The sequence below is a fragment of the Protomyctophum parallelum genome (genome assembly GCF_964188405.1).
Source record: "Protomyctophum parallelum genome assembly, chromosome: 5".
Taxonomy (NCBI): Eukaryota; Metazoa; Chordata; class Actinopteri; order Myctophiformes; family Myctophidae; genus Protomyctophum; species Protomyctophum parallelum.
Genome location: NC_139702.1, coordinates 50,781,016 through 50,808,904, shown reverse-complemented (window position 1 = coordinate 50,808,904; position 27,889 = coordinate 50,781,016). Strand labels below are relative to the sequence as shown.

Genomic DNA, 27,889 nt, shown 5'->3' with positions numbered 1-27,889 from the left:
AATACACTAGTCAATAATCAGAAACCTGATTGATGGGAATACACTAGTCAATAATCAGAAACCTGATTGATGGGAATACACTAGTCAATAATCAGAAACCTGATTGATGAGAATACACTAGTCAATAATCAGAAACCTGATTGATGGGAACACACTAGTCAATAATCAGGAAAATAATTTCAGCTAGAAATGCATGAATCACATCCACCTGATGGATTTAACCCATTCAGACCGGGAACCCCTTTGTGTTTTATGCATTATGTCATACTTAATTAAAAAAAAATGCAGATCTACAAGCTCATAGATTGTAGATCTGCAAATGCCAAGAAGGGACCCATTTTTACAGTCTTTGGTATGACCCGGCTGGGTCCAGTTTCAGGGCAGACACTCTTAACCACAAGGCCACACTGACTGGTAGATCATAACATGTCCATGCGGTGGATTCGTATGAAACAAAAACTAAACCAAAATAAACTAGCATAATACACTGATCCCTTTGTGTACGAGATCAAGCAGTCGTCATACACTCGTCGTACAACATTATTTCAATTAACCCAAATCCACGGGGACCACATACATTCATTTTGGACGGGAACCCCTGTTGGTGTTATGCTTTAGCTATTGAAAAATAGCAGATCTACAAGCTCATAGCGCGCCACCTAGTGGCGCACTACGAGCTTGTAGGTCTGCCATTTTGTTTTTGTTTTTTATATTTTTTTTATCCCACGATTTTGTAACCCATTTTTCACCCCTGTGTCAATCATCTAATGTGATCCTGGGCTCTACACACCCTCCGCCAACCTAGTCCCCATATATGGGGGACATGGGGAGACCAACCTAGTCCCCATATATGGGGGACATGGGGAGACCAACCTAGTCCCCATATATGGGGGACAAGGGGAGACCAACATAGTCCCCATATATGGGGGACAAGGGGAGACCAACCTAGTCCCCATATATGGGGGACAAGGGGAGAGCAACGGACTTGAACTCATGCTTCCTTCATGCCTGAGTGTCCAAGTTGCTCCTTTACACCTGACAGGGGGGAGTTTCCCTGGTTGGACGTAGCGCGTGGAAGGAACACGTTAATCCAACCAGTTCCTTTCCCCTCCATCAGGCGCCCCGGCTGGCCAGGGAGTGACCAGGATTACGGCATGTTTTTTGTGAGGGTACCTACCCTAGGGGACACAGGGAGAACATGCAAACTCCACACAGAAAGGCCCTTTCGCCAACCCAAGGTCTGCTATTAAAAAAGAAAAGAAAATGGCGTCTCAAACCTGTGGAATGGCGCTCAGCAGCTCATCGGTGCTGGCGTAGCCGAAGGCGCGCGGCTGGAGGCTGCAGCCGGTGAACTTGCCGTAGGCTCCGAGGAACTCCGTGAGGAAGATCTGGTTGTAGTGGTAGGTGTGGAGCAGGGAACGCACGTTGCGGGCAAACTGGTACAGCTTGGTGAGCCTCACCCACTCCTCACGGCCGCCGCTGGCACCGCGGCCGTACGGAGACGAGTCTGGACCGCTGTCCTCATGGTATAACTGAGGAGGGGGAACGGAAGGGTTAACCCATTCTGACCTGAGATCAGATTCATACGAGGTTTCCCACTGGACACACACACTGGTCTGATTAAACCCATTCTGACCTGAGATCAGATTCTGAAAATGTCAGTCGTTCTTCGATTTTTCAAAAATAGCAGACCTACAAGCTCGTAGCGCGCCACTCGGTGGCGCGCTATGAGCTTGTAGATCTGCTATTTTTCAATAGCTTTAAAGCATAACATGATGCTAACACCAAAATGGGTTTCCGTTCAGAATGGGTTAAATCCATGCACATGGGAAGCAGCGGGTATAGGGGGCAAGGTTATAATAGTTAACTAAAACTAATAAAAACTAAAACTAAATTAAAAAGAAAGCGAAACTATAACCTTGATTTTGGCAGAGAACAGGAGAAACATTTAGAACAAGCGAGCTAGTAAAACACAGTGTAGGTTTTGTACACAACGAACAGGTAACAATTTGACAGTTTTCTGAAAAACCTTATGTTTCTGTATCAGTGGTGCTCAATATTTCATGTCAAGGACCCCCAAAAATTATATGTAATATCATATATGCCTCCGCCCCGCATCTGAAAACATGTTGTTCCAGGGACCTCCTCCCAGAAGCAAAGATTTTAGTTAAAATGTTCACTCTGTATATATTCAAAGATTTGAGGCACATGATTTTTCAAAAATAGCCGACCTACAAGTTACAATTTAGGCATCTAGCAGACGCTCTTAATCCAGAGCGACTTACATTAAGCAAGAACAAAAAAAGCATGGGAATACATCACATAAAAAGCATTTATCAGGAAACATGCGTAAGCTAAGAACGCAACAGTGGAATATCTATATAATGAAAATATACATATAACTATACATATATACTATACTATACTATGCTATACATAGTATAGACCTACAAGCTCGTAGCGTGGCACTCCTATGAGCTTGTAGATCTGCTATCTTTCAATAGTTAAAAGTACTAGAATCATCTAATGTGATCCTGGGCTCTGCACACCCTCCACCAACCTAGTCCCCATATATGGGGGACATGGGGAGACCAACCTAGTCCCCATATATGGGGGACATGGGGAGACCAACCTAGTCCCCATATATGGGGGACAAGGGGAGAGGGGGGGGGGGAGTTTCCCTGGTTGGACGTAGCGCGTGGAAGGAACACGTTATTCCAACCGGTTCCTTTCCCCTCCATCAGGCGCCCCGGCTGGCCAGGGGGAGGCAGTTTAGTCGTTTTCGCTTTTTTAATTCACTAATAAATTCATTATTAATCATTAATGTGTCAAATCAAAAAAAGGCCCTCCATATTATTATGGTCAATGCCTGTGTGAAAAGTGGGAGTGATTGGTGCAGGCAGTGAGGAGTCACAGTGATAGACAGACACACTTGTACACACAGACATTGACTGAATTATCCCATTCTGAACGGGAACCCCTTTTGGTGTTAGCATCATGTTATGCTTTAGCTATTGAAAAATAGCAGATCTACAAGCTCATAGCGCGCCACTCACAGAATCTGATCTCAGGTCAGAATGGGTTAATCAGACCAGTGTGTGTCCAGTGGAAACCTCGTATGAATCTGATCTCAGGTCAGAATGGGTTATAGTATGATGATGATGACATAGTGCTTTACCTCTACCAGGTAGGGCAGGCTCTTCAGCAGCTCGCTGAGCGACAGGAAGCCGTATTCACAGGGATTCAGCGGCGTCCTGTGGACGGCCAGGTAGCGCTGGCTCAGCGCCGCCACCTTCAGGCCCACGGCCGACTGCCGCTCCTCCAGGGACATGAGCAGGGCCAGCAGCTGGCAGGTCAGCGAGCGCAGGGACTTCCTGTTGATCAACTGGACCTCTCTGCCCTCGGGACCATCCACCACCTGAGGGGAGAGAGAGAGAGAGAGAGAGAGATATGGAGATCTGTGTGGAGTTCGCATGTTCTCCCTGTGTCCCCTAGGGTATAGGTACCCTCACATGTTCTCCCTGTGTCCCCTAGGGTATAGGTACCCTCACATGTTCTCCCTGTGTCCCCTAGGGTATAGGTACCCTCACATGTTCTCCCCGTGTCCCCTAGGGTATAGGTACCCTCACATGTTCTCCCTGTGTCCCCTAGGGTAGGTATCCTCACATGTTCTCCCCGTGTCCCCTAGGGTAGGTACCCTCACATGTTCTCCCTGTGTCCCCTAGGGTATAGGTACCCTCACATGTTCTCCCCGTGTCCCCTAGGGTAGGTACCCTCACATGTTGTAGGTACCCTCACATGTCTGAGGGGAGAGAGAGAGAGAGATCTGTGTGTCCCGGAGAAACTCCACCCCATTGAGGGGAGAGAGAGAGAGAGAGAGAGAGATCTGTGTGTCCTGGAGAAACTCCACCCCATTGAGGGGAGAGAGAGAGAGAGAGAGAGAGAGAGAGAGAGAGAGAGAGATCTGTGTGTCCAGGAGAAACTCCACCCCATTGAGGGGAGAGAGAGAGAGAGAGAGAGAGAGAGAGAGAGAGAGAGAGATCTGTGTGTCCCGGAGAAACTCCACCCCATTGAGGGGAGAGAGAGAGATAGATCTGTGTGTCCCGGAGAAACTCCACCCCATTGAGGGGAGAGAGAGAGATAGATCTGTGTGTCCCGGAGAAACTCCACCCCATTGAGGGGAGAGAGAGAGATAGAGAGAGATCTGTGTGTCCCGGAGAAACTCCACCCCATTCCACCCGTATCCCTGTATCGAATCGGCGAAATAAAATGGTAAATGGTGCATTTATATAGCGCCTTTATCCAAGGCGCTTTACATAGATTGTGCATTACATTCACCCATTCACACACCTTTACATAGATTGTGCATTACATTCACCCATTCACACACCGATTGCGGCGGAAACCATACAAGGTACCAACCAGCACATCGGGAGCAATTTGGGGTTCAGTGTCTTTGCCCAAGGACACTTCGACATGTAGACAGGAGGAGGAGGAGCCGGGATTCGAACGGATCATTGGACGACCTGCTCTACCTCCTGAGCCACAGTGGAAATCATCCGTTATCATCACCTTTCAATAGGGCCGATATATGTCTCAGTATGTCATTATCACCTATATTGTAATGGGTGATGATGTCACTGATGTCCTGACGGAGGCGCGCCGTGTCTGGGAGGCCTTGAGCCACGTGAGGCGCTCGCAGAGCGAATCGCCGTGCCGAGCGAATCGCCGTGCCGAGCGTTGCGACGGCCACCAGCCCCGACTCAGCGCCGTCCGAGTTACGTCCCGATAGGCAGAGAATAGTTATATATTAATCAGACCAGTGTGTGTCCAGTGGAAACCTCGTATGAATCTGATCTCAGGTCAGAATGGGTTAGTAATAGTAGCCCCTAAAGTTTCCATGCCCCGACAATAGAGTTGGAAATGACACTTTCAGCCAAGGGTGAGTATGCCAGTATGGCCATATTGGCCCTATTCAGTATTTTAGCCGTGACGTGAGCGCCCCCTCCTGAGATACTTCAGTATTTTAGCCATGATGTGAGCACCCCCCTCCTGAGAAACTTCAGTATTTTAGCTGTGACGTGAGCGCCCCCTCCTGAGAAACTTCAGTATTTTAGTTGTAACGATCAGATATTTCTATCAGTTACTAAAATTCACAGGGTAGTAATGATCCTCCTTTATAGATAAAAAGTATTAAGTTTCAACCATGTAGCATGCAATGTAAAGTTGTAAACCACTGACTCCAACACAGAAATACGTCTAAGATAAATAGTTTATCTAAATGCAAAATTAACTCATTGACAATCAGTTACATAGAAGTCATGACAGGTTAAGTATTGTCTGTATATGTCCGAACCGCACGCACCGGGCCTCTCACGCATGCACGCTCCCTCTATTGTTATTGTTCGTATAGTTCCATGAAACATCCACGCGTCTCCCTGACGCTCCAACCCGAAATAATAAAGTAATCCAAACGTAGTGATCCCCGAACGTAAACAAATCCAACGGTAAATCCACGGTCCTCCAAACGGACAAGCAGCATTCCTCGCTGGGCACAAACAGTCAGACAAACGAAACTCTCACCGGAGCAGATGGCGGTTCCCGGCCGGGTTACTCCTGACAACGGTGAGTTGGTGGCCTTGGCTATATTCCACCGTATAGCATACAGACAGTTTACACTGCAAACACCGTCAGGTCTCACATGGACTCCCTGCTCGTTTGTGTCTCCGTCTCCACAAGTCTCCAGAGCCGGCGACTTCCGTGTGTTTAAATCACGGAAGCGTCACGGCCTGTCAATCAATCAAACTCCTCCCGACATTGACCCTCCAAAACATAAACAAACACAAAACAGATACCTCTCAAAGAAAATAGGACATTACACATAAGGATGGATATAGTGTTCAATGAATATTTTAAGCCATGCTCTTTTAAATGACACTTTAAAATAAATCCTTAATGAATATTATGTGGCAGTGCTACAACGTGAGCGCCCCCTCCTGAGATACTTCCGGGTCCTACTTTTGTGTCCCTTTTGTGTCCCCATAGAGTTGTAGTGTGACACTCCGTCGGATTAAATCGGAGACGAAAACAACCACGAAAGTCTCATTTTACCTCTTTCCTTTCCTCGCAACAACAAAGCTGCGCTGCTCTCCCAAATCTGGCTGTGACAGGCCGTCTGCCCCACATGGAATACTATCGCCATTTTATTTTATTCTGTCAACTAAATCCTCATTAATGCAAACTAGATTCAACATACTCAAGCCTGCACACATTCTAAATATGTCCCCGAAATATTTTACTGAGCAAATGAATGTTGCCACCTTCAATAATAATGATAATATAACTAGAAAAAGAGAAAAAGCTGTGCCCTTCTGGGCACAGGTCTCCACCAGGATAGGAATGTAGGACATTGCAGCTTGCCTTCGTCTGGTGGTTGGATAAAAGGGCAACAAAAGTAAAAAAGACCGGTTTCGTTGAATGGCTCTAGAGAGACTGTGTACCAATTTGCGTGATGTTTGGACAAAATCTGTAGGTGTACTGTGCAAAAACTTGTTTTGCACAAAGCGGCCTCCTGGTTGTGCTATAACAGGCCGTTCTGGAAAGTTTGGGGCAGAGGTTCATCGTTGGCATCCAGGGATTGTGTGTGCAAAATTTGGCATCGACCGGGTTAACGGTGGCCGAGATTAGCTGCTCACGGACACGGACACACACACACACACACACACACACACACGGACGGACGGACGGACGGACGGAGTGCAAAACATACTCTCCCCCCATGCCTTCGGCCTGGTGGAGACAATAATAAGTCTTTATTGTCTCCACATCATATATTTTTGTTGTCATGGACACTTGTACAAAACATTAATAATTCTACTCGAGTTGGAAGCATTAAGACCCATTTTAACCCTCAATGGCTTCCTTTCTGAAAAATAACGTCATCGTAAAAAGACTCACGCGTTTAGATATTCTATTTACAATGGGATGCGGACGGGAGCTGGCGCCACTTGGACCCGGACGTAACGTAGCACTACAAAATGACGTCGGACTTAAATACTGAATAGAAAGGTGCTGATAACGGATGATTTCGCCGATTCAATACAGAGATAACGGTCCAATCCGCTGTCGGGTGATAAGAAGCGGCCTGCTCTCTAGGGGCTCTCCCCAGGTTGGCAGAGGAACAGTAGCGCCCGGGATTACAGTTCATTAGGTGAAAAATGGTTTACAGAATCATGGGATGAAAAGCTAATGGGGAAGAAAGGATGTGTTCTTCTTTGATGTACCATTGATTCTTTCCTTGGCTTTTAATTGCACTTGATTGTCTTAATCAGACCAGTGTGTGTCCAGTGGAAACCTCGTATGAATCTGATCTCAGGTCAGAATGGGTTAATCAGACCAGTGTGTGTCCAGTGGAAACCTCGTATGAATCTGATCTCAGGTCAGAATGGGTTAATCAGACCAGTGTGTGTCCAGTGGAAACCTCGTATGAATCTGATCTCAGGTCAGAATGGGTTAAAACACGTGTTTATGTTGTCCTTTACTTGTTTGTGTGCTGATGGGCGCTGTTGATGTTCTGTTTTAACCTGTACAGCACTTTGGTCAGCTTCTGTTGTTTTAAATGTGCCATATAAATAAAGTTTGATTTGATTTGTCCCCCCCCCTCCCCATTATTTTCCCCGTGTGTTTATTACTTTAACTTAATCTCCTTTTATTGCTGCCGTCTCAATGTGAAATAATATAGTAAATAATGTAGTGTGAGGTTAGAGGTATGATGCTATACATACATTTAAATGTCTAGCCTGATAATAAGAATAAGAATAGTTGCAAGAAGATTTGGACATGGCATTATATATACGAGCATAGTTCCAGTTTTAAATGAAATACCTACTAAGGTTGTGCAATATTTCGGTTTCGTGGTTTAATACGGTTTAATGATTTCATTAAGGTTTAATCCGTCAAAACCGGCAAACCGTTTAACCTGACATGAGCGTTGGGTGGCCGTGATTATTGTTTACGGAAGCAGTGGAGAATGGCAGCATCGCATGATCCATCCGTCCATCTGTGTCTGACTAAACATGATCCATCCGTCCGTCTGTGTCTGACTAAACATGATCAATCCGTCTGTCTGTGTCTGACTAAATGATCCATCCGTCCGTCTGTGTCTGACTAAATGGTCCATCCGTCCGTCTGTGTCTGACTAAACATGATCAATCCGTCTGTCTGTGTCTGACTAAATGATCCATCCGTCTGTCTGTGTCTGACTAAACATGATCAATCCGTCTGTCTGTGTCTGACTAAATGATCCATCCGTCTGTCTGTGTCTGACTAAACATGATCAATCCGTCTGTCTGTGTCTGACTAAATGATCCATCCGTCCGTCTGCGTCTGACTAAATTCTTGTGCCAGTTACCGACTTGCCGTGCTCTCCCCCGCCCGCCTCCCCCTAACGTGCGTGCACCATGACAGGCAACGCTGAAGCCAAGTGACACACAAGCGCTAAATAATAAACTATGTGTGTGTGTGTGTGCGTGCGTGCGCTGTATGGTTTACGTCAAGTCACAAAATCACTTGTTGCTGTGGCACAGACACAGTCACACAGAGCTATGCTGGGACAGTCACAGAACAGATTCGTTGCAGCTCAGCATTGCAAAAATATTCCTATCAGCAACAGCAACTGGCCCACTCTCTGTGAGGCATGAACTAAACTCAGTTGATCATGCTGAAATAATCTGATGCGAGACAACGGCTGCGTCTCCACTTCCAATCTAGAATTAATTACACGTCGCCGTACTGCGGAGCACGTGCAGAAAATAGCCAATCTACAAGCTCACAGCGCGTCGTCGCGCATTGTTTATGGATGCGTTTCTGTCACATCATAGATACTAATGTAATGGGTAAAATAATCACTGAGATTAACTAGGAGCAGGCAGCCAGGCAAGAGGCAACGCCGTTTGCCTGTTCCTGGGGGCTACACTGCTACAGTATACACTACGGTAGGCAGAGAGGGACAAGACAGGCGAACATGACTGACGAGACATTACAATAGCGAAAGGGGCCATCTTGTGGCGATAGACTGTAATAGCAGTCTCTGATTAACAAAATGAAATAATGCGAACGCATGGCGCACTAGGGCTGGGGCGGTATGGGATTTTTATTACCGCGGTTATTGCCGGCCCCCATACCGCCGGTATGGCGGTTATTACCCCCCCCCCCCAAAAAAAATGTTGTGTGCGATATTAATTGTGAGATTACCATAATGACGGTAATCATTAAAGGACCACTTTTCAACCTATCTTCATATAATAGGTCCTCACTAATAATCATGATAAAATGGCACGTTTTTTTCTACTCGGTCTGTGTCACATAGGAGGCCTAATCTAATTGAATACCCCTGCCATAAAGCATTACACTTGTTTACAAGAGGGTCCACCATTTTCAATTCATCATATCATTTTGTACACTATGCACTTCTATAAAGCCAAAAACAGGAAATCATCATAAAGGAGGTAAAAAGGGGGAAAACGTATACAGTGAGGGGGAAAGGGGTGGGTGGAGTCAAGGGATTTACATCTTAATGACAGTTGGTAGGGCGTTCCACATTTTTGTGGCATAGGAGTGAAATGAATTTAGGTGGACCCTCTTGTAAACAAGTGTCCACTCACAGTTAACAGTCTTTGTATTGAGTGTTGCTTGAAATGTAGTGTAATTCTGCAAACTGTTAATAAATATTTCAATCAATCAACCAATCCATGTTTGTGCCGAATCTGGGTTGCACATGGTTTTTTGAACTCCCTCTGGTGTTGTTGTGTTGCTGGCATGATTAGTGTCACTGTTTATTATGATACACTTTTCATTTCATAAAAAAAAAAAAAAAAAAATCATATATATATATATATATATATATATATATATAAAAAATTAAACCGCTGTAATGAACCCGATACCGCGGTATGCGTTGCATACCGGCGGTATGGCGGTATTGCGGTTATTGCACCCAGCCCTAATGGCCACGTTAAAATTAATTAGACGGTAAAACCGAAACCGAAAAAACTGGGTATTTTGGCAATAGTAAACCGGGGTTTTAAAATGTCCCAAACCGTCCAACCTTAATACCTACCCATGATGTTGAGCTGTTGTTCAACAGAAGCTTTTTAAAAAGCAGTTAAAATAATATCTGAAATGGAAATGCAAACACATGTCCCCCTCAACTCTCCCAATCAGACAGGCCTCACCTTGACAACATGGCACAGTTTGCCCAGCAGAGCGGGCAGAGAGCTGGCGTCGTAGGTAGGTCTCACCTTGACAACGTGGCACAGTTTGGCCATCAGCGCGGGCAGAGAGCTGGCGTCGTAGGTAGGTCTCACCTTGACAACGTGGCACAGTTTGCCCATCAGAGCGGGCAGAGAGCTGGCGTCGTAGGTAGGTCTCACCTTGACAACGTGGCACAGTTTGCCCATCAGAGCGGGCAGAGAGCTGGCATCGTAGGTAGGTCTTACCTTGACAACGTGGCACAGTTTGGCCATCAGCGCGGGCAGAGAGCTGGCGTCGTAGGTAGGTCTCACCTTGACAACGTGGCACAGTTTGCCCATCAGAGCGGGCAGAGAGCTGGCGTCGTAGGTAGGTCTTACCTTGACAACGTGGCACAGTTTGCCCATCAGAGCGGGCAGAGAGCTGGCGTCGTAGGTAGGTCTTACCTTGACAACGTGGCACAGTTTGCCCATCAGAGCGGGCAGAGAGCTGGCGTCGTAGGTAGGTCTTACCTTGACAACGTGGCACAGTTTGCCCATCAGAGCGGGCAGAGAGCTGGCGTCGTAGGTAGGTCTTACCTTGACAACGTGGCACAGTTTGCCCATCAGAGCGGGCAGAGAGCTGGCGTCGTAGGTAGGTCTTACCTTGACAACGTGGCACAGTTTGGCCATCAGAGCGGGCAGAGAGCTGGCGTCGTAGTCCTGCAGGCGCAGGCCGTAGCCGAAGGTCTTGCTGTACTCGCTGAGCAGCTGAGTCACCGGGAGGCTGGAGTTCCGCTGGGATCGAAGCAGCTTCACCAGCTGGGCCGCCAGCGCCTTAATACGCTCCACTTCCGTCAGGGTCAGAACCTTCTCCTCACCGCACTCCAGAACCTGAGAGATATTAGGGACACATCAGTCTGAAATACACTCCAGAACCTGAGAGATATTAGGGACACATCAGTCTGAAATACACTCCAGAACCTGAGAGATATTAGGGACACATCAGTCTGAAATACAATTCAGGCAATCAGAAGCTCTTATCTACATCATTCAATCCGGGAAAGCACCTGTCATTGGTAAATGTACGTCAGTACAACACTAGCAGATATGTGCGTTCCCCTCAACAACAACAACTCACCATCAGTACAACACTAGCAGATATGTGCATTCCCCTCAACAACAACAACAACAACTCACCATCAGTACAACACTAGCAGATATGTGCATTCCCCTCAACAACAACAACAACTCACCATCAGTACAACACTAGCAGATATGTGCATTCCCCTCAACAACAACAACAACTCACCATCAGTACAACACTAGCAGATATGTGCATTCCCCTCAACAACAACAACTCACCATCAGTAAAACACTAGCAGATATGTGCGTTCCAACTCACCATCAGTACAACACTAGCAGATATGTGCGTTCCAACTCACCATCAGTACAACACTAGCAGATATGTGCGTTCCCCTCAACAACAACAACTCACCATCAGTACAACACTAGCAGATATGTGCGTTCCAACTCACCATCAGCACGTCGGGGATGGCCTCGAACAGCTCTATGAGCTTGTTGAAGCCGTAGTAGGAGAGCTTGCACTGCCGTCCAAAGTGGTGGTGGTAGGTGGGGATCAGCTTGCTGAAGGGCATGCGGCAGTGGGGCTGGTGGCGCAGCAGGTCCACCACCTCCTTGCCAAACTGCTTGGTGCGGTCCATCTCATCCACGGTACGCTCTGACGGGGAGGGAACAGACCTGATTTAGACCGGACCATTCCATACAAATGTCTTCTACATCCTGACAGTTTTCTGAAAAAGCCATATGTTTCTATGTCAGTGGTTCTTCGATTTTTCAAAAAATACCTCACCTCTGTGTCCTGGTGTGTTAACAGTGATTCTAACCTCTGTGTCCTGGTGTGTTAACAGTGATTCTCACCTGTGTGTCCTGGTGCGTTAACAGTGATTCTAACCTCTGTGTCCTGGTGCGTTAACAGTGATTCTAACCTCTGTGTCCTGGTGCGTTAACAGTGATTCTAACCTCTGTGTCCTGGTGCGTTAACAGTGATTCTCACCTCTCTGTGTTCTGGTGCGTTAACAGTGATTCTCACCTCTCTGTGTCCTGGTGTGTTAACAGTGATTCTAACCTCTGTGTTCTGGTGTGTTAACAGTGATTCTCACCTCTCTGTGTTCTGGTGCGTTAACAGTGATTCTCACCTCTCTGTGTCCTGGTGTGTTAACAGTGATTCTAACCTCTGTGTCCTGGTGTGTTAACAGTGATTCTAACCTCTGTGTTCTGGTGTGTTAACAGTGATTCTCACCTCTGTGTTCTGGTGTGTTAACAGTGATTCTCACCTCTGTGTCCTGGTGCGTTAACAGTGATTCTCACCTCTGTGTCCTAGTGTGTTAACAGTGATTCTCACCTCTGTGTCCTAGTGTGTTAACAGTGATTCTCACCTCTCTGTGTCCTGGTGCGTTAACAGTGATTCTCACCTCTGTGTCCTAGTGTGTTAACAGTGATTCTCACCTCTCTGTGTTCTAGTGTGTTAACAGTGATTCTCACCTCTCTGTGTCCTGGTGCGTTAACAGTGATTCTAACCTCTGTGTTCTGGTGTGTTAACAGTGATTCTCACCTCTCTTGGGCACAGAGATGACCGTGTCTGTGTCCTGGTGCGTTAACAGTGATTCTCACCTCTCTTGGGCACAGAGATGACCGTGTCTGTGTCCTGGTGCGTTATGGTGATGGTGGTGTCGGGGATCTCGGCCAGGAGGTCCAGCAGGTCACATATGCCATAGTCGATCACCCTCCAGTCCCTGGAGAAACACCTGGTAGAAAGGGGAGAAACCCCACCATGCTGAAGCGGTCCAATACAGTGTCAGGGTTGTTGTCACGCCTACCTAGTTGTGACGTCATCCCCTCCTTATATAAGGCACCTTGCCAGAACCATTCTCTGTCTGATCATACTGTAAGGGTCGGAGACTCCCAAGCCGGGGGCACTTCGCCTCCGGGAGGAGCTGATGATTCCTTGCTCTCGCCTTCCCAGGACAAGGTCAAAATCGAACCGGCCCGGCTCTCCGCCCACCCCCGGCTCTTTCCAGCCACCTACCCACCCCCGGCTCTTTCCAGCCATCTACCAACCCCCGGCTCTTTCCAGCCATCTACCAACCCCCGGCTCTTTCCAGCCATCTACCAACCCCCGGCTCTTTCCAGCCATCTACCAACCCCCGGCTCTTTCCAGCCATCTACCAACCCCCGGCTCTTTCCAGCCATCTACCAACCCCCGGCTCTTTCCAGCCATCTACCCACCCTGGGCAATTCCAGCCTTGCGGCTCTACAGACCTCTGGACTACAGACCTCTGGACTACACCCCTTACTCGACAAGTTCGACAACGCCAGGCGCACGATCACTTTGGTTACGCGTGGACGCGTTCCTCGAGGGGGGGGGGGGTACTGTCAGGGTTGACGTCAAGCCTACCTAGTTGTAACGTCATCCCCTCCTTATATAAGGCACCTTGCCAGAACCATTCTCTGTCTGATCATAAATCTTCCAATCTTCAATCAAGACTGTATGATAATCTAAACCTAAGCATGACAACTAAGCTTTCTTAACTTGTCCATAAAGATGAAGATATCGCCAAGACATCTTCCCGCTCTTGTGACCAAGAACATTCTCACCCTTACATACAGAGCTCTTAACGGGTCCAAAGAAATGGTCCCAAACCAGACATTGACATGTGAACGGTGGTGAGCTGGTGGTAGGGCCATTGGGAGGTGAATCTTTACAATGGTTCATTAATTCATACATTGGGGGGGGTGAATCTTTACAATGGTTAATTCATTCATACATTGGGGGGGTGAATCTTTACAATGGTTCATTCATTCATACATTGGGGGGGGGTGAATCTTTACAATGGTTCATTCATTCATACATTGGGAGGTGAATCTTTACAATGGTTCATTCATTCATACATTGGGGGGTGAATCTTTACAATGGTTCATTCATTCATACATTGGGGGGGGGGTGAATCTTTACAATGGTTCATTCATTCATACATTGGGGGGTGAATCTTTACAATGGTTCATTCATTCATACATTGGGGGGGGTGAATCTTTACAATGGTTAATTCATTCATACATTGGGGGGGTTAATCTTTACAATGGTTCATTCATTCATACATTGGGGGGGTTAATCTTTACAATGGTTCATTCATTCATACATTGGGGGGGGGGGGGGGGTTAATCTTTACAATGGTTCATTCATTCATACATTGGGGGGGTTAATCTTTACAATGGTTCATTCATTCATACATTGGGGGGGGGGGGGGTTAATCTTTACAATGGTTCATTCATTCATACATTGGGGGGGTTATTCTTTACAATGGTTCATTCATTCATACATTGGGGGGGGGGTTAATCTTTACAATGGTTCATTCATTCATACATTGGGGGGGGTTAATCTTTACAATGGTTCATTCATTCATACATTGGGGGGGGGTTAATCTTTACAATGGTTCATTCATTCATACATTGGGGGGGTTAATCTTTACAATGGTTCATTCATTCATACATTGGGGGGGTTAATCTTTACAATGGTTCATTCATTCATACATTGGGGGGGGGGGGGGGGGGGTTAATCTTTACAATGGTTCATTCATTCATACATTGGGGGGGGTTAATCTTTACAATGGTTCATTCATTCATACATTGGGGGGTTAATCTTTACAATGGTTCATTCATTCATACATTGGGGGGGGGTTAATCTTTACAATGGTTCATTCATTCATACATTGGGGGGTGAATCTTTACAATGGTTCATTCATTCATACATTGGGGGGGGGTGAATCTTTACAATGGTTCATTCATTCATACATTGGGGGGGGGGTTAATCTTTACAATGGTTCATTCATTCATACATTGGGGGGGTTAATCTTTACAATGGTTCATTCATTCATACATTGGGGGGGGGGTTAATCTTTACAATGGTTCATTCATTCATACATTGGGGGGGTTAATCTTTACAATGGTTCATTCATTCATACATTGGGGGGGGTTAATCTTTACAATGGTTCATTCATTCATACATTGGGGGGGTTAATCTTTACAATGGTTCATTCATTAATACATTGGGGGGGGTTAATCTTTACAATGGTTCATTCATTCATACATTGGGGGGGGGGTTAATCTTTACAATGGTTCATTCATTCATACATTGGGGGGGGTTAATCTATACAATGGTTCATTCATTCATACATTGGGGGGGTGAATCTTTACAATGGTTCATTCATTCATACATTGGGGGGGTTAATCTTTACAATGGTTCATTCATTCATACATTGGGGGGGTGAATCTTTACAGTGGTTCATTCATTCATACATTGGGGGGGGAATCTTTACAATGGTTCATTCATTCATACATTGGGGGGGGTTAATCTATACAATGGTTCATTCATTCATACATTGGGGGGTGAATCTTTACAATGGTTCATTCATTCATACATTGGGGGGGGTTAATCTTTACAATGGTTCATTCATTCATACATTGGGGGGTTAATCTTTACAATGGTTCATTCATTCATACATTGGGGGGTTAATCTTTACAATGGTTCATTCATTCATACATTGGGGGGGGGTTAATCTATACAATGGTTCATTCATTCATACATTGGGGGGTGAATCTTTACAATGGTTCATTCATTCATACATTGGGGGGGGGTTAATCTTTACAATGGTTCATTCATTCATACATTGGGGGGTGAATCTTTACAATGGTTCATTCATTCATACATTGGGGGGGGTTAATCTATACAATGGTTCATTCATTCATACATTGGGGGGGTTAATCTTTACAATGGTTCATTCATTCATACATTGGGGGGTGAATCTTTACAATGGTTCATTCATTCATACATTGGGGGGGGTTAATCTATACAATGGTTCATTCATTCATACATTGGGGGGGGTTAATCTTTACAATGGTTCATTCATTCATACATTGGGAGGTGAATCTTTACAATGGTTCATTCATTCATACATTGGGGGGGGTTAATCTTTACAATGGTTAATTCATTCATACATTGGGGGGGTTAATCTTTACAATGGTTCATTCATTCATACATTGGGGGGGTTAATCTTTACAATGGTTCATTCATTCATACATTGGGGGGGGTTAATCTTTACAATGGTTCATTCATTCATACATTGGGGGGTGAATCTTTACAATGGTTCATTCATTCATACATTGGGGGGGTTAATCTATACAATGGTTCATTCATTCATACATTGGGGGGGTTAATCTTTACAATGGTTCATTCATTCATACATTGGGGGGGGTTAATCTTTACAATGGTTCATTCATTCATACATTGGGGGGGGTGAATCTTTACAATGGTTCATTCATTCATACATTGGGGGGGGTTAATCTTTACAATGGTTCATTCATTCATACATTGGGGGGGGTGAATCTTTACAATGGTTCATTCATTCATACATTGGGGGGGGTTAATCTTTACAATGGTTCATTCATTCATACATTGGGGGGGGGGGTTAATCTTTACAATTGTTCATTCATTCATACATTGGGGGGTGAACAGTCGACAGTTAATAAAAAAAGAGTTAACAATCGGAGCTTTAAAAAACAAAATGGACGAAGAAAGACATCCATTTAAAAATAAAGCACACGGAGGGGAATGCTAAACTACAGCACGAGCCGCTGTGTACTGACCAATGGTACGCCTGCATGAAGTCCTTAATGGCCACTTGCTTGCTGGCTTGGAACTTGAGCAGTTTGAGCAGATCCTGCGTGAAGCGCTTGACCTGAGCGCGGTGCGTGAGGGTCAACAGGCGCTTGGTGCCCATGCCCAGGATCTGGAGGACACAAAGTTGGGTCAGTGTCAGTGTTGTTTTCGTCGACTAAAACTAAGACGAAAAATGTTCGTCGACTACCTTTTTTCACTGACTAAAACTAAATAAAAAACTAAATAAAAACGAATCTATGGTGACTAAAACTAAGACTAAATATACTGACAATTTCGTCAACAAATAAAAACTAGACTAAAATGTTAGGAAGGGACTAGTGGACAACAGATCCAGTTTTATGCTGGGTTGCATGCTGAAAATAGCAGATATACAATCTCACAACGCGTCGCATTGTGAGATTGTATATCTGCTATTTTCAGCATGCAACCAAAGTGTAAAATATGTCATTACAACGACATCAAGGCCTGTCAAAACACATTTTAGTCGACTAAATCAACTGTAGATTTAGTCGACTGAAATCATGACATTTAGTCGACTAAAATTAGACTAAACACTAGAACATTCCAGGTGACTAAAATGTGACTAAAACTAAGTGAAAACTATTCAAGAGACTATGACTAAAACTAAAAGAGAAATTTGCTGCCAAAAACAACACTGGTTAGAGTTGAATAGAAGCAGAACGTCAAACTTGTTTTACAGGTGTGTAAACGACCCCACCCTTCTCCCAGTGTTTATATTTGCGTTTAGTTTCCAAGATGGCCGCGGCACCAGGAGGGGGGTGGGGCGGAGGTGAGCGGGTGGGGGGTCGACATATGCCCTTACTGGGCTGCGTTCACACATTCAAGACACCTGTCTTGCGTTTGTCTTGTGTCTGTGTTTAATGGCCGCTCCAATGCATTTCCAATGGAAACGCATTATATAGTTGTTGACCAAACATTTCGTTTGATGGGGAGGAGGGGGGGCAGAACACATCCATCAAAGCTGTGTTCAGACACAAGGCATATGTCTTGAATGCAGCTCAGTAAAGGCATATGTCTTGAATGTAGCTCAGTAAAGGCATATGTCTTGAACGCAGCTCAGTAAAGGCATATGTCTTGAATGCAGCTCAGTAAAGGCATACGTCTTGAACGCAGCTCAGTAAAGGCATATGTCTTGAATGCAGCTCAGTAAAGGCATATGTCTTGAATGCAGCTCAGTAAAGGCATACGTCTTGAATGCAGCTCAGTAAAGGCATACGTCTTGAATGCAGCTCAGTAAAGGCATACGTCTTGAATGCAGCTCAGTAAAGGCATATGTCTTGAATGCAGCTCAGTAAAGGCATACGTCTTGAATGCAGCTCAGTAAAGGCATATGTCTTGAATGCAGCTCAGTAAAGGCATATGTCTTGAATGCAGCTCAGTAAAGGCATATGTGGGTTTCATCAATGGACAGATAGACGTACTGATGGACAGATAGACGTACAGATGGACAGACAGACGTACAGATGGACAGACAGACGTACAGATGGACAGATAGATAAACGTACAGACGGACAGACAGACGTAGAGATGGACGTACCTGCAGGACGTGTGGCACGGCCTCCAGCAGCTCGATGAGCTTGGAGTAGCCGTAGTCGGAGACGCGGCACTGCTTGGCGAAGTGGTGGTGGTAGGACGGGATGAACTTCTGGATGGGCATCGTGCAGGACGGGCGGCTCTTCAGCAGGTCGATGATCTCCCTGCTGAACTGGATCAGCTGAGGGTTCCCCACCGGGCTCTTACAGCGCTGGATCCACGGTTCTGGAGGACAAGAGATACAGAACTGGATCAGCTGAGGGTTTCCTACTGGATCCACGGTTCTGGAGGACAAGAGATACAGAACTGGATCAGCTGAGGGTTTCCTACTGGATCCATGGTTCTGGAGGACAGAGATACAGAACTGGATCAGCTGAGGGTTTCCTACTGGATCCATGGTTCTGAGGACAGAGATACAGAACTGGATCAGCTGAGGGTTTCCTACTGGATCCATGGTTCTGAGGACAGAGATACAGAACTGGATCAGCTGAGGGTTTCCTACTGGATCCACGGTTCTGGAGGACAGAGATACAGAACTGGATCAGCTGAGGGTTTCCTACTGGATCCATGGTTCTGGAGGACAGAGATACAGAACTGGATCAGCTGAGGGTTTCCTACTGGATCCACGGTTCTGGAGGATAAAAGATACAGAACTGAATGAGGGTTTCCTACTGGATCCACGGTTCTGGAGGACAGAGATACAGAACTGGATCAGCTGAGGGTTTCCTACTGGATCCACGGTTCTGGAGGACAGAGATACAATTTAGGCATTTATCAGACGCTCTTAATCCAGAGCGATTTACGTAAGCCATGAACAAAAAGCATGGAAATACATCACATACATAAAACGTGGTTATCGTGAAACATGCGTAAGCTAAGAACGTAACAGTGGAATAACTATACACTATAGTGTATAGTTTCATTATATAGATATTCCACTGTTACGTTTTTAGCTTACGCAAGTTTCACGATAACCACATTTTATGACTATACATAATTATATACTATACATTTTTCGTCTTAGTTTCAGACGACAAAACCAACGCTGTGAGCTGACCTGGGTTCAGCGCGGGCGGCTTGCTGTGGACAAAACCAACACTGTGAGCTGACCTGGGTTCAGCGCGGGCGGCTTGCTGTGCATCCACTTGATGACCTTGAAGCCGTTCTGGGCCGTGACCACGGTGATGCTGGGGAGGCAGGTGATCAGGTGCTCCAGGGGAACGCCGCCGTCCAGCGTCTCGTCTCCCAGCTGCAGGGGGGGGAACTTGGCCGCGTAGCACTCAGGAAAGCTGAGGGGAAGGAAAGTCAACGCAACACGGTGTTATTATTCACTTTGAGGGGAAGGAAAGTCAATAACATAGGTCCATAACATAATTGGCCAATTATGTTATGGACCTTCGTCTAGGGTGAAGGGACATGACACAATTCGAGAGGAGACAGGGTGAAAAGAACTTCAATTTATTTGTAGCTTGTTCTTTTCTTTCAATAGCAGAGAGTTTACATTTTCTAGTTCACAACTTCTCACATTTTTGACCTATCTCTTGATGTGGACGTGGGTGTGAATTCTGCTTTTGGATGATGTGTTTTTATGGCATTTTGTTTAAAAGTGACTAATTTCTTTGTTAGAAAGTGATCTGGTCGCCTTGTCTGCTGGTGCCAGAATCTAATGTGAGTGTTTGCACAGGTTTCGAAGATGTGATAATGTCACTAAGCCTGTATCTTGTGATTTGCCTCTTAGGGAGGATGGTGTAACGTGTTGCTGCAAAAATGTGGTTTGTTGAAATTTGTTAAACTTTGTCTGCTCTAGATTGATAACTGGTATTGGCAGGTCCCTTTATCACGTGTGTCGGAGATTTCTGCTTTTGTGATTTTTGTTTCTGTTTTCCTGTGATTTTTGTTTCTGTTTCTTGGTGACTTTTGTGATTCGTACCATACATAATGATACTGGGTTTTGTTTTGTTTGTAGTCCTGTGAAGTTCTCCTGTGTAGCTTGCCTGTCCCAAGTGTCCAGACGCCAGACTAGTTCGAGGCGGATGTCAGTGGCGGTTGGGCCACAGCTGTACTATTACCGAGAATAATGTGGAAACTTGGACCCAGAATGTATGTAGTGGTATACTGTGGGATTTCAGCTCGGAAATTTGTCACAAGAAAGGAGTTGATTATGTCTGGGCAGTTGCCCTTTCTCATGTTTGTCCCCCTGACAGACTGAACTTCTTCATTTGGGGGAGGAAGTTCTCTTTAAAAGGGGGGGTGTTACGGACCATGGTCCTTCTGAGTATTTGTTATTGATGTTGTGATGGTTAATTGTTATGATGATAATTAGTTGAGCTGTGAATAATATGTATAGTATGGAAATGTTGGTCTTCTGTGGATGGCTTGTATTATAATTTGTTTCTTTCTGTGTTTCATGTAAGGTATTGAATGGAGTATGTTGGAGAGTGAGAAAGGCTGATGGCTGGCAGGGAATGATTGAATGCAGACTTGCCTGTGAGATTGACAGGTCCATGTTCGGACCTGCCCCTCCTTCCTGATTGGGTGTCTTCGCCCACACCCTAATCCCAGTTGGCTGTGCCTAGTTGGCTGTTGCCTATAAAGTCTCAGTTTGACTTCTGCTCTGGAGAGGACGACAGCATGTTTGCAGCAGAGACTCGATCCCTCTAGTCCTCCACCCGTTTGCCTGCCTTATTGTTTAGTTTGTTCTTTTGTTAGTTGTCTTGTTCATTATGCCGTAAGTTCTGTTTTGTTTTGGTTAGCCCAGTCCTAGTTTATTTAGTCATTATTATTTGCTCATAAGTTTGTAATCAATTATGTATTATTGCTTAAAATAAGAAGCCCGGTTCCTACTTCTCCATGTAGGGGTGCCAGGTCTTTTCTTTTGTTAAACTTATTGTAATTTTGGTTAGTTAGGGTAGTTAGGGATTTAGAATTGTCATTTTGTTTAATATTCTGTTAGGGCCTTTAGTTAGGGGTAAACTTTTGATTTCCAGTTAGATTCGTTTTGTTAGATAGCACCAGCACCTTGAAGCCAAAATGTGAGAAGTTGTGAACTAGAAAATGTAAACTCTCTGCTATTGAAAGAAAAGAACAAGCTACAAATAAATTGAAGTTCTTTTCACCCTGTCTCCTCTCGAATTGTGTCATGTCCCTTCACCCTAGACGAAGGTCCATAACAGCAACACAGTATTATTATTCACTTGGCAAGGTTAACCCATTCTGACCCGAGATCAGATTCTATAAATGTCTTCTACATCCTGACAGTTTTCTGAAAAAGCTATGTTTCTATGTCAGTCGTTCTTCGATTTTTCAAAAATAGCAGAAAAATGGCTTAAAAATGATCCAATACATTTTCTTTCATGTTTCCACGTTTTTGTGCGACTGTATTGCGTATCTACAGTACTTATGTACACGCTCACAGTCAGTCACATGTCAATGCAATGTGAGCTTTTAGATTGGCCATTTTCAGAAAACATTTAAAGTGAAGGGGGTTGAGTATTAACAGAAAACATTTAAAGTGAAGGGGGTTGAGTATTAACAGAAAACATTTAAAGTGAAGGGGGTTGAGTATTAACAGAAAACATTTAAAGTGAAGGGGGTTGAGTATTAACAGAAAACATTTAAAGTGAAGGGGGTTGAGTATTAACAGAAAACATTTAAAGTGAAGGGGGTTGAGTATTAACAGAAAACATTTAAAGTGAAGGGGGTTGAGTATTAACAGAAAACATTTAAAGTGAAGGGGGTTGAGTATTAACAGAAAACATTTAAAGTGAAGGGGGTTGAGTATTAACAGAAAACATTTAAAGTGAAGGGGGTTGAGTATTAACAGAAAACATTTAAAGTGAAGGGGGTTGAGTATTAACAGAAAACATTTAAAGTGAAGGGGGTTGAGTATTAACAGAAAACATTTAAAGTGAAGGGGGTTGAATGTCTTGAATGCAGCTCAGTAAAGGGCATATGTGGGTTTCATCAATGGACAGACAGATGGACAGATGGACAGATAAGACTATTTCGAGCCCTGTCAGGATGTAGAAGACATTTTTAGAATCTGATCTCAGGTCAGAACGGGTTAACATCCAGCTCTTACCAACAGTCACTATATTATGTAAACTCAGGCTGTGTGTTAATGAACTCTTAACTGAGCAGAGGCAGGGTGCCGTCTGATCTCAGGTCAGAATGGGTTAATGAACTCTTACGTGAGCAGAGGCAGGGTGCCGTCTGATCTCAGGTCAGTTAATTAACTCTTACCTGAGCAGAGGCAGGGTGCCGTCTGATCTCAGGTCAGAATGGGTTAATGAACTCTTACCTGAGCAGAGGCAGGGTGCCGTCTGATCTCAGGTCAGTTAATGAACTCTTACCTGAGCAGAGGCAGGGTGCCGTCTGATCTCAGGTCAGAACGGGTTAATGAACTCTTACCTGAGCAGAGGCAGGGTGCCGTCTGATCTCAGGTCAGAACGGGTTAATGAACTCATACCTGAGCAGAGGCAGGGTGCCGTCTGATCTCAGGTCAGTTAATGAACTCTTACCTGAGCAGAGGCAGGGTGCCGTCTGATCTCAGGTCAGTTAATGAACTCTTACCTGAGCAGAGGCAGGGTGCCGTCTGATCTCAGGTCAGTTAATGAACTCTTACCTGAGCAGAGGCAGGGTGCCGTCGTGGGCCTGAAGCAGACTGTGGACCTGAGACGCCAAGGCACTCAGAGACATCACCACCAATGGGATCTTATAGGAGTCTGGGTCAAAGTCAGCCTCACTGCAGGAAGACAAACAGAGACATCACCACCAATGGGATCTTATAGGAGTCTGGGTCAAAGTCAGCCTCACTGCAGGAAGACAAACAGAGACATCACCACCAATGGGATCTTATAGGAGTCTGGGTCAAAGTCAGCCTCACTGCAGGAAGACAAACAGAGACATCACCACCAATGGGATCTTATAGGAGTCTGGGTCAAAGTCAGCCTCACTGCAGGAAGACAAACAGAGACATCACCACCAATGGGATCTTATAGGAGTCTGGGTCAAAGTCAGCCTCACTGCAGGAAGACAAACAGAGACATCACCACCAATGGGATCTTATAGGAGTCTGGGTCAAAGTCAGCCTCACTGCAGGAAGACAAACAAAGAATCGGCTCAACTGTCGTCCTAAATATTTTATTACTTTTAACCGACTCCGTACATAGGACGTTGCCACACGTCATAGGGGTCACAACAGACGCGTACATAGGACGTCCTAGCGCATCCTCAATGATACCGGGCGAGATAAGAATATTCAGACTTTTCTCCCTTTTCTTTTGTCAGTTCGCCTTTCGGCTACCGTATGCTACGCTCTGCACTAAAATTAGCTTACCGTTGACTTAGCCGTTAGCGCGGCGGAAAGAATGACTCGTATCTCCTAATCCAGGGCGCTCTCCGTGGTTCTGAACAAATCGATATACTGGCGCTTCATTTCTGCTCCTCATCCGTCTCTCCCGCAAAATATGAACGTTTTTTTGGATCATATATATCGTATAAATTAAAAAGATCGCAAAGTAAGCTAGCAATGTAAAGTCAAAGTTTTTTTAGTAGATTGTTTCCGGGTCGTGGATTTCAGTGTAAAAGCAACCAGAGCAACTCTGGCACCCAGAGCTCCTATTTTGAAGAACTTCCGGCACCGATTGTGTTTTAACATGTTCCGGTTAATCAGACCAGTGTGTCTCCAGTGGAAACCTCGTATGAATCTGATCTCAGGTCAGAATGGGTTAAACGTACCTGAAGTCCTGCTGGGTGTAGTGGTGACGGCAGATGGGTTCGTGGTACTCCAGCTCCTCAAAGACCACCGGGCTGCCGCTGGCCGAAGAGGAGCCATCCTGGGACTGGGAGGACCCCCCCAGGGGGCTCTGCCTCATGTGGCTGTTGGGGAGCAGACACAGCAGCCTGGAGCCCCCCTGGTCCCGCAGCGCAACCACCTCCGGCAGCCTGTAGAGGTCGCCCACTACCAGTTTGCGGGAACACCTTGGAGTAAAACGGTAAATGGTGCATTTATATAGCGCCGTTATCCAAGGCGCTTTACAGAGATTGTGCATTATTCACCCATCCACACACACATTCACACACACACCTTTACATAGATTGTGCATTGCATTCACCCATCACCCATTCACACACACATTCACACACCTTTACAGAGATTGTGCATTACATTCACCCATTCACACACACACACATTCACACACCTTTACAGATTGTGCATTACATTCACCCATTCACACATCTTTACATAGATTGTGCATTACATTCACCCATTCACACACCGTTGCATAGATTGTGCATTTCATTCACCCATTCACACACATTCACACCTTTACATAGATTGTGCATTACATTCACCCATTCACACACACATTCACACACCTTTACATAGATTGTGCATTACATTCACCCATTCACACACACACACATTCACACACCTTTACATAGATTGTGCATTACATTCACCCATTCATAAACACATTCACACACCTTTACATAGATTGTGCATTACATTCACCCACACACATTCACACACACATTCATACACCGATGGCGGCGGAAACCATGCAAGGCACCAACCAGCACATCAGGAGCAATCAGGGGTTCAGAGTCTTGCTCAAGGACACTTCCACACCGACTCTGGGGGAGCCCACAGGGATCGAACTGGCGACCTTGCGGTTACCATGCGGCCACTCTACCCCTGAGCCACCGCCACGAGGGGGTGGAGTGTGACGAGGGGGACGGTGGACGTGAAAATGAATTCCGAGTGTACGGTTCTTTTTAGACTACACATTTCAAAAACAATATAGGATAAAACATAATTGCTTACTTCTTCTCGTAGATCTCGGTGAATTTGAAAAGAGGAAGGCAGTGGGCAGGTGCGTCTTGAAGGATGCTGATGATCTCAGTGCTGTAGAAACAAAGCATGTCCTTTCAAGATGGGAAGCCCTTTTGGGTTACAGTCGTCATCATGTACAGTATATAGTAACAGCAGTTTGTCTTTTTTTTTAAACTTTTTCAGAAAACCTAGTTCAGGATTTAGAAGGCACTTATTGTCCTCGGGTCTAAAATGGGTTAACCCATTCAGGACGGGAAACCCCTGTTGGTGTTGTAAGCATTATGTTATACTTTAGCTATTATATTGAAAAATGGCAGATCTACAAGCTCATAGCATATATATATATTCTTTCAGAGCAGAACGTTTTTAACTGTACACTGTACCTGAGCAGAGCCAGGGACTATTCTTATACACTGTACCTGAGCAGAGCCAGGGACTTGTTGTTGCTGCCCCCGGTGACCAGAGACACCTGCATGCGCTTCCCTCCTATCTTGTAGCGGTGGAGACCGCTGACCGCACTGATGGCCTGCTGCAGGGAGAACATCTGGACCGTGGCCTTCAGCTGGTAGTCGGTGTGAGGGCTGAGCTCCACGGCCTTCACCTGGAGAAACACCACACCACATGTCAACATGCTGAGCTCCACGGCCTTCACCTGGAGAAACACCACACCACATGTCAACACGCTGAGCTCCACGGCCTTCACCTGGAGAAACACCACATGTCAACATGCTGAGCTCCACGGCCTTCACCTGGAGAAACACCACATGTCAACATGCTGAGCTCCACAGCCTTCACCTGGAGAAACACCACATGTCAACATGATGAGCTCCACGGCCTTCACCTGGAGAAACACCACATGTCAACATGCTGAGCTCCACAGCCTTCACCTGGAGAAACACCACATGTCAACATGCTGAGCTCCACAGCCTTCACCTGGACAAACACCACATGTCAACATGATGAGCTCCACGGCCTTCACCTGGAGAAACACCACATGTCAACATGCTGAGCTCCACGGCCTTCACCTGGACAAACACCACATGTCAACATGCTGAGCTCCACAGCCTTCACCTGGAGAAACACCACATGTCAACATGCTGAGCTCCACGGCCTTCACCTGGAGAAACACCACATGTCAACATGCTGAGCTCCACAGCCTTCACCTGGACAAACACCACATTTCAACATGCTGAGCTCCACAGCCTTCACCTGGACAAACACCACATGTCAACATGCTGAGCTCCACAGCCTTCACCTGGACAAACACCACATGTCAACATGCTGAGCTCCACGGCCTTCACCTGGACAAACACCACATGTCAACATGCTGAGCTCCACGGCCTTCACCTGGACAAACACCACATGTCAACATGCTGAGCTCCACAGCCTTCACCTGGACAAACACCACATGTCAACATGCTGAGCTCCACGGCCTTCACCTGGACAAACACCACATGTCAACATGCTGAGCTCCACGGCCTTCACCTGGAGAAACACCACATGTCAACATGCTGAGCTCCACAGCCTTCACCTGGACAAACACCACATGTCAACATGCTGAGCTCCACGGCCTTCACCTGGAGAAACACCACATGTCAACATGCTGAGCTCCACGGCCTTCACCTGGACAAACACCACATGTCAACATGATGAGCTCCACGGCCTTCATCTGGACAAACACCACATGTCAACATGATGAGCTCCACGGCCTTCATCTGGACAAACACCACATGTCAACATGATGAGCTCCACGGCCTTCATCTGGACAAACACCACATGTCAACATGATGAGCTCCACGGCCTTCATCTGGACAAACACCACATGTCAACATGCTGAGCTCCACGGCCTTCACCTGGACAAACACCACACCACATGTCAACATGCTGAGCTCCACGGCCTTCACCTGGACAAACACCACATGTCAACATGCTGAGCTCCACGGCCTTCACCTGGACAAACACCACATGTCAACATGCTGAGCTCCACGGCCTTCACCTGGACAAACACCACATGTCAACATGCTGAGCTCCACGGCCTTCACCTGGACAAACACCACATGTCAACATGCTGAGCTCCACGGCCTTCACCTGGACAAACACCACATGTCAACATTAGGGGTGCAACGGTTTTCGGTTTAAACCGAAACCGTTCGGTACAGCATACACGGTTCAATACGCTCTAATGAACCGCGCTTTTTCGGTTTGCATTAATTAATTTCTTACAGCTGGAGCGGAGCGCACACAGACTCACAGGCAGAGACAGCAGGCTGCTGTACTGCAGAAAGAAACCCCCGCCCCACGAGTAAACTAATATCCAATCACTGTCGAGCTCCCCCCCCCCCCCCCCCCCACCCCACTGCCCGTGTGTAACCTGAGCCGAAACTCAGAGAGCTGAGCTGAGCTGGGGGAAAAAAAGAGAAGCCATGGCGAGCGGAGGAGTGGAGCCGCGAGACCGAGTTAAGTTTGAAGAAGTACCCGCTTCGTTCAAATCTGCGGTCTGGGAGCATTTTGGTT

General features: G+C 46.0%; 1 protein-coding gene across 3 annotated transcripts in view; it reads right to left on the bottom strand.

Annotated features, from left to right (window-relative positions):
• marf1 (meiosis regulator and mRNA stability factor 1) overlaps positions 1–27,889 on the bottom strand; it is a 65,859-nt gene that overhangs the window by 8,922 nt on the left and 29,048 nt on the right. For all 3 annotated transcript variants that reach the window (XM_083765875.1, XM_083765876.1, XM_083765877.1), the window contains 12 exons: positions 25,795–25,976; positions 25,367–25,447; positions 24,277–24,519; positions 23,162–23,281; positions 19,648–19,826; positions 18,542–18,762; positions 16,950–17,092; positions 12,921–13,054; positions 11,765–11,967; positions 10,893–11,120; positions 3,179–3,418; positions 1,278–1,532 (listed from right to left, as the gene is read on the bottom strand). In XM_083765875.1, the coding sequence (XP_083622001.1) occupies positions 1,278–1,532; positions 3,179–3,418; positions 10,893–11,120; positions 11,765–11,967; positions 12,921–13,054; positions 16,950–17,092; positions 18,542–18,762; positions 19,648–19,826; positions 23,162–23,281; positions 24,277–24,519; positions 25,367–25,447; positions 25,795–25,976 (2,229 nt within the window). The remainder of the gene's footprint in view (positions 1–1,277; positions 1,533–3,178; positions 3,419–10,892; positions 11,121–11,764; positions 11,968–12,920; positions 13,055–16,949; positions 17,093–18,541; positions 18,763–19,647; positions 19,827–23,161; positions 23,282–24,276; positions 24,520–25,366; positions 25,448–25,794; positions 25,977–27,889) is intronic.